We start from the raw sequence: 8,200 nt of genomic DNA on the forward strand, positions 1-8,200 counted from the left end.
TGTGTTCCCTGTCAGGGCGGTCATTGGTGGGAGCCGGGCACCATCCAGTTCTTCTGGTCTCAGGCTGATGGAATCTCTGGTTTATGTGGCCCTTTTGTCTAATATTTTCCTTGTAACTTTGGTGTTCTTCATTCTCCTTTACTCCAGGTGAGTTGTGACCAATTGATGCATCTTAGATGCCGCTCTCTAGCTTTTAAGACCCCAGACGTCGTGGTAGATTTTTAAGTTGGAAAGGATGGAAAGAATAGTTCTTTAAGCTTGATTTTGTAGTTCAATAGACACTAAAAAAATTCTTGTAACATTTTGTAGTGAGTTTGAGGAATTCAAGGGAGCCTGGTAGTATAGCGGTTAAGTGCTGGGCTGCTAACTGAAAGTTCAGCAGTTCGAACCCACTAGCCATTCTGTGGCACAAAGATGTGGCAGTTTGCTTTGGTAAAGATTCACAGCCTTGGAAACCTCACGGGGCAGTTCTGCTGTGTCTGTGGTCGCTATGAGTTGGAATCGACTCGACAGCAATGGGTTTGAGTTTTTTGGTTTTTGAGGAATTTGAGGCCGATCAGGAAAAATGACATGACCCCGAGTTAGTAGTGTTGTGCAACAAGTTTTTATTAGGGCCAGCGTATTGGTGGTCCCGCACAGCAGAAGGTCTTCCAGAGGCAAGGGCGCTAGGAGCCACCAGAAAGGGAAGAGAGCACTGCAGCAAGGTGGGGTGTCTCTGGGTCTGAGAGCTGCAAAGGGAGTAGTAGCACCTTGCTGGGTGCCATCAAGTCAATTTTTAACTTATAGTGACCCCATATGACAGAGTAGAACTGCCTGTAGGGTTTTCTTGGCTGTGATTTTTCCGGAAGCAGATCACCAGGTCTTTCTCCCACGGAGCTGCCAGTGGGTTCTAACCACCAGCCTTTCAGGTTAGCAGCTGAGTGCTTAACCCTTGGGCCACCAGGATTCCTTAGTAGCACCATAGGGTCCTCATAACTACGGGGTTTTATCTTATCTAGGGCTAGCAGATGCTCAACACAGTTTCATGGGGTATGTAAAGCAGGCAGGTGCTAAGTGGCTAAAAATCTGCTTATATGGGTTATTTTCAAAACAACTGGATATGTATAAGGGGCCCTGGTGGCACAGCGGTTTAGCGCTTGGCTGCTAACTGAAAGGTCGGTGGTTCAAACCCACCAGCCGCTCAGCAGGAGAAAGATGTGACAGTCTGTTTCTGTAAAGATTACAGCCAAGGAAACCCTATGGGGCAGTTCTACTCTGTCCTATATTGACTCAATGGCAACGGGTTTTTTTTTTTTTGGATATGTAGAAAATTTGAGTTTGGTGCCAGCAGGTTTTTTTGGACCAGCAGGCCTCAGCTTGCTATGAAGAAGTAAACAACTTGGGGCCAATACACAGAGGCCATTTTTGACTCATTTATATAACACATTTTAATGAACAGCACTTTCTGTTAGAAAAATGCCCTTCGTCCTGAAGCTACGCCAGTGTAGTACTGGGAAAACACTTTAAGAAGGAAGAAGATGGGAAGATTAATTTGTATTCAAGTAAAAATTCAGAGCCTGAGGAATTTTTTTTTTTTCCTAGTATTGTCATGACAGGAGTTCCTAGGTGGTGCAAACGGTTATGTGCTGGACCACTAACCAAAGGGTTGGTGAGTCGAACCCATCCAGAGGAGCTTCAGAAGACAGTCCTGGCGATCTGCTTCTGAAAGGCCACAGCCTTGAAAACCCTGTGCAACAGTTCTACTCTGCAGACATGGGGTCACCACGAGTCAGAATCATGTCCATGGCAACTAACACCACCAGTAACACTGTCATTACACCAATAGGAATTTCTCAAGAAATGAAAACATGTATTGTTTTGACATGAACGAGGCAACGTTATTTAAAGCTGGAGAAGCATACAGGATCCTGTATAAAAAGTGACATTTTTGAGAGCCAGAAGAATTGGGTTGGGGTCAGGTGACTTAAAGAAAAAAAAATTATAGAAGTAAGCCTAAAAAAGGAGGTAAAATAGAGCTAGTCGGCCAGGTAGGATATGGGAGCGCTTGGGATATGTGTCTGGGTGGCTACGGGGGCAAGTGATAGTGGGGGTGTGGTTAGAGGGTCTGGGAGAGACGCTGGTGGCACGTTCCCTCCTGTGTTGTAACATGACCACAGTTCTGGTGATGATAAGATGATGTATGAAAAGTAGAAGAATCTCTAATTTTGAAGCATTGGTGCAAAGGCTTATGATAAAAATCCAAACCCGTTGCCCTGTAGCCAGTTCTGACTCATGGCAACTCCATGTGTGTAAGAGCAGAACTGTGCTCCATAGGATTTTCAATGGCTGGTTTTTCAGCAGTAGATCACCAGGCCTTTCTTCCGAGGCACCTCTGGGTGGGTTTGAACTGCCAACCTTTTGGTTAGTAGTTGAGTGTTTAACCATTTGTGCCACCCAGGGCCTCCAAAGGTTCATGATACATCATGGTAATAACAGCTGAAACTTATAAAGCAACTGCTGTGAGTCAAACACTGTTCTAAATACTTTATATACATTGCCTCAGTTTAACCTTCCTAACTACCCTATGGTTTAGGTACAATTAGTTTTTTCACTTTACAGATGAGGAAGCAAAGGCATCAGAGGTTAAAAAATTGCCCAGGGTATCACAGCTAATAAGTGTTGGGTCTGAGCTTTGTACCCTGGAGCTCATGGCTGAGCCTCCAAGGTTCATGCTCTTAACCCTTGCGTGATTATATCTCTCTGCCTACATTTGTTTTCTTCACCTACATTGTTTGAATACAGCAGTTAAAAGCACATTAACCACCTTGTGATTTTAGTTTACATGAAATCAATTTAAATAATTAGTCTAAGACCCTTAATTTACTAACTTAGTTTTTATATTAGTCATAATGTAATATAATATGCCAATGGGTATATTGAGAGTTGAGATCATGCAGGGCCTTGTAGACCATGTTAAGTAGATTTTTTTTTTTTTTTGGTGGTAGATATACAATATATGTAGCAACATTTGCCATTTTAACACTTTTCACGTGTACAATTCAGTGACATTAATCACGTTCTCTTGTTGTTCAACCATCACCGCTATCCATTTCTAGATTTTCCATCACCCTTAACAGAAGCTCAGTGTCCTGTAAGAAATGAGTCTCCCTTTTCCCCCAGAATATTAGATTTTATTCCAGAGGCAGTGAGAAGCAGTCAGTGTTAAGCTTTGGAGCCAAGTGGTCACTTTCGTGCTTTGGAACTGTTCCTCTTGTTGCAGTGAGGGATTGGGATTGGAGGGTCGCTGTTGTTTGTCATTGTTAGTTCCCATTGAGTCGATTCCGTGGTGTGCAGAGGAGAACTGCTGCATAGGGTTTTAAAGACTGTGATTTCACAGAAGCAGATCGCCAGGGCTTTCTTCTGAGGTGCCTCTGGGTGGGTTCGAACTGCCAACCTTTCAGCTAATAGTCAAGCGCTTAACTGTTTGTGCCACCCGGCACTCCTTTGGATTGGAGGGAGTGTGTGGGAGGGCAGGAAACGGGACACATAAAGACCAGTCAAGACTTACATTAGTGAAGGTGAAAGATGAGAAAAGTCTGAACTAAGATCATAGCAGTGGGGATGGATTAGAGGGAGCTGATGTAAATGAAGGAGAAATTAAGGGATCACCAGTTGGTCGTGGGGGGTGAGGAAGAGGCGGGAATCATGTAAATCTCCCAGGATCACAGGGCCATTGGAGATACGATTCGCCAAGATTAATCCTAATTAACTGAGATTTTACAATTATGAATAAAGTTTCTTGAGAAGAAAATTTTTTCAATCTTCTTCACTTTTCCATTTTGGTTTTTCTTTACAGTCACCACTCTGTTTTCTTTGGTAAAAGCCCTTTTCATTTCCTGAAACATGTCAGTCTTCTAGCAGAAACAATTGCAGCCGTTTTAATACTTCAAACTTTAATTTATGGAAAGTTTAATTTATGGAAAGCCTGTCCCTTTGGATCCTTTAAACAGGCAACATCTTCGTGCAATTTCCTGGACCATCACACTTGCTGAAGTGCTTGCAAATGCACATTGTTCAAAGTGATAAATGACTTGATGAGAAAATTGATGGCTAACTTGTTGAAACCCTCTTGTGATTTCAGGCTGCTCTGGCAGGAGGCACCACGATGATCATCGATTTTGCCATTCCTCAGAAAGGTGGCTCCCTCATCGAGGCCTTCGAGACCTGGAGAGGCTGGGCTGACCCCAGAGTCTGCTGCGACTACAGCCTTCACGTGGCAGTGACGTGGTGGAGCGACCAGGTGAACTACTTGGGGCGGGGACTGGTTCGCTTTAGCCCCATAGTTCGTACTTTAGACACAAGGAAGGATTAGGTCTGACATATCTTACAATTTATATTGAGTTGTTGAGCATAGAATTAGAACAAAAGTTCTTCTGAATTCACTAATTTCTCCTTGCAATTAGGATTTAGATGCTAAGGTTAGACAACAAGATGAGAAAATATATTTGCACCTCATATCACAAAGGATTGTTACTGTTAGGTGCCATTGAGTCGATTTCAACTCCTAGTGACCCTGTGTGATGGAGTAGAACTGCCCCATAGGGTTTTCTTGGCTGTAATCTTTATGATCCCACCAGCAGCCCTGTGGGAGAAAAGACCTCGAGATCTGCTCCTGTAAAGGTTACAGCCTAGGAAACCCTGTGGGGCAGTTCTACTCTGTCCTATAGGGTTGCTGTGAGTCAGAATCAACTGGATGGCACATGACAACAACAATAATCTTTACGGGAGCAGATCGCCAAGTCTTTTTCCCATGGAGCTCCTGGCTGGGTTCAAATCACACCCTTTTGGCTAGCAGCCAAGGGTTTAACCATTGTGCCACCAGGGCTTCTTCCACAAAGGATTAGTTTTCCTAATACATGAAAAGATCCTGCAAATGAATAAGAGAAAGGCAAACAATCCAATGGAAAAATGAGCAAAGGATACAAACATTCCATTCAAAAAATTAGAAATAGAAATGTCTCTAAAAGTGGATTCTATGGGAATTTAAAATTCTGTTCTGCATTTCCCCCTTTTGATCAGGATTCTTCTGTAAATCTCTGATCAAAATGTTCAGTAATGGTAACAGGGCGCCATCCAGTTCTTTCCGTCTCACAGCAAAGGAGATAGTTGCTCATGGAGACAATTAGCGACACATTTCATTTCTTCCTCCTATTCTTGACTCTCTTTCTTCCGCTGTTGCTGGATGAACCCCCAAAACTGTTGCCCTGGGATAATCCTTAAACCTTAAACCAAAAATATCCCCTAAAAGTCTTCTTAACACAAACAACAGTAACTAGTAAAGAATGTCTGCCTTGAGAATTGTGCTCTTTTAAGATCTAGCTATGTGGGATCAAACTGACAACAACTCGAAAAATTAGATAGGAATCTTCAGGGGCAGGGAGTTTATGTTAACGGGGAGGAACAACTCAGAAAAGGAGAGTGAGAATGGTTGCATAACTTGAAGAATGTAATCAATGTCACTGATTGTACATATAGAAATTGTTGAATTGATGTATGTTTTACTGTATATATTCTCAATAAAAACAACAAAAATCTAAAAAAAAGGCTCTGAAACAAGTGCAGTCTCACTCTCAAAAAAAAAACAAATTAAAAGTACATTAGAATAATGTTTTTCTCTTATCAGATTGGCAAGAAGCAAAAAGTTTGATAACACGGTATTATGAGTAGGTTTGGAAACATGAAGAATGTTAATTTGGCAATATGAAGGGTAATTGGCAGTACCCATTATGACTACAGTGTATATATACCTTTGACACATAAGTTCACTTCTAGGAACGTATCCTTTAGATATACTCACACTAGTGTTAAATTGCAGCATTATTTGTAAGGGCATAATACTGGACATAACCTAAATGTCCATTAATAATGGACAAGCAAAATTATGGCATAGCCTGACAATGGAAGATGTACTGTAGACTATTGTGCCTGAAGCTTTTTTGCACTGAGGTGGAATATTATCAAGATATACAAATCAGAAAAAGCAAAATGCAGAAGAATGCCATGATATGGCACAAAATAAAAGAAGGGGAAAATGCATTCTTTGCTTGTAGATACATAGAATAGATACATAGAATATCTTTGGAAGGAAACACAAGAACTTCGTAATGCCAAAATGCAAGAAACTGGTAATGTTGGCTGCCTCCTGGGGGCCTGGAGGACAGTAGTTCAGGGGAGACATTTCATAGCATAGTCCTCTGTACCTTTTGAATTTTGAATCCTGTGAAAGAATTATCAATTTAAAAAACTAAAATAAAAAAAAAATACAAAGATGACGGGATAAATCCTTTATGCGCGTTTGCAATAGCCTTTTCTAATAGTTGATTCATTGATTTTACAAATATAATTTTAACATTGTATGATAATGTATAAAAACAATTTTAAAGGTACTGATCTCTCTTTTTCTCCACTTCATCATCTCCAGAATCTTTGAAACATTATTTTCCCACAGATTAGAACTTCAATTAGACATGTTTAATTTCTAAAGAAAAAAATCAAGAAAATGTACATTTACAACTAGATGCTTCCATTCTCACTCCTGACTCTTTTTCCCCCTCTTCTGCCCTGGAGAGAGGAAGGGACAGACCAGGCACGTTTCCAAGGCCATCTCCCTCTATTGGTGACCCAGGCGCCCTTCCTATACTGCTCTGCTAATATTACTGCCCGGTCTAACCATTTCGTAACAAAGCTTAAACTGTCTGCTAATTACTTAGGCCATGGCAGAAATAATAACATGATTCAAATAGAAAAGGCAGCTTTGAGAGATGTTAAAATATGTTAGTTCCTCCCCCACATAAATTTTTATGTGTACTTTGGAAGAAACTTTTACTTGTGATTTAAATCAACATCATTTTTTTTTTTCCTTCCACAATGGGCTTAATTCAGAAATTTTTTGACCAGAAAAAGTTCACAAGGTGATTTTATTTGAAGTTTACCAGGTAACCTCTACCCCACCCCCCAGACCCCCCCCCCAAAAAAAATTGGGCTTTAGACACCAAGTTAATGTAAAACCAGTAATCAATCTTTAACAGATAGTTTAGCAAACAATAGCAAGGTTCATAGTCCACGACTAAAGTTTGTTTTTCTCCAAAAATGCTATTCTAAGTGATGTGTCTGATCTCTTTTATGACTTTAGTCAGTCCTTCCTCCCTTTCTCTTTTCCTTGCTTCCTTCCTTCTTTCTTCCCTCCTTTTCCAGCATTGTTACTTAATAACTACTTGGAAACTCACTGCCGTCGAGTTGATTCCGACTTATAGCGACCCTATAGGACAGAGTAGAACTGCCCCATAGGATTTCTAAGGCTGTAAATCTTTAGGAAGCAGACTGCCACATCTTTCTCCTGGGCGGAGCCGCTGGTGGGTTCGAACCACTGACCTTTCAGTTAGCAGCTGACCGCTTAACCACTGTGCCAACAGAGCTCCTAACTACTTGGAAGTGTATTTAAAAACTAGATTAAAGAACCATCCCCAGATTCTGAAAAGAACTTGTCACTACCTTCTCAATTGGTTTGTTTGTTTGTTTTTTTCCTTTTCAGTGGGTTTTAATAGCTTGAGAGCTTGTTTCCATAATTACTTTAATTTTTCACAAAATTTCAACCTATTGTTGCCTGCTTGTTTTTTTCAAAATGAGTTTTGACAAGTTTCAAAAAAATATTTTTTAAAAATTTGAGTTGACAAGACATCAAACCCATAAATTAATCTAGGGGAAATAACACTGACTTACCTTACTGTAAACCTTTGGTCAACTCTCATCACTCACTCCTTCAATGCTGCCGTCTCTCCTTATTCTGAGCGAGGATCTACCTTCCTCCATGGTGGAAATAGAAACCGGAGTATTACCTTGATCAGCTCTCAGTCACCAATGGGACACCCTTGTGCCAATCCTTTCCCTCCTTGCTTCCTGCTTCACGGAAGAGCCGTCTCTTCCCCCTCCAAGGCTAATCTTCTTGCACTTCTCCCCTTGGAACCTTGTTCCCTTGTCCCCTTACCTCCCCTGAGACCACCCTCTCTCGATTCCCCCCATTCTGACCTGCAGCCTCATTTCTTCCTCTTTACTGTCTTCTTCCATCAGATGTTTAAAAAGCTCAAGTCTCTTTCATCTTAAGCATAAATCATTTCTTCAGCCTTATGTCTCATACCAAAGTTAAATCTCAAAAAGAGTTTTC

General features: G+C 41.1%; 1 protein-coding gene across 1 annotated transcript in view; it reads left to right on the plus strand.

Annotated features, from left to right (window-relative positions):
• The window catches only part of DPYS (dihydropyrimidinase), a 122,202-nt gene that overhangs the window by 24,902 nt on the left and 89,100 nt on the right, over positions 1 to 8,200 (plus strand). The window contains exon 2 of the mRNA XM_004370705.1: positions 4,121 to 4,279. Coding sequence (XP_004370762.1) covers positions 4,121 to 4,279 — 159 coding nt within the window. The remainder of the gene's footprint in view (positions 1 to 4,120; positions 4,280 to 8,200) is intronic.

The sequence above is a fragment of the Trichechus manatus genome, unplaced genomic scaffold, assembly GCF_000243295.1.
Source record: "Trichechus manatus latirostris isolate Lorelei unplaced genomic scaffold, TriManLat1.0 scaffold00009, whole genome shotgun sequence".
Lineage (NCBI taxonomy): Eukaryota > Metazoa > Chordata > Mammalia > Sirenia > Trichechidae > Trichechus > Trichechus manatus.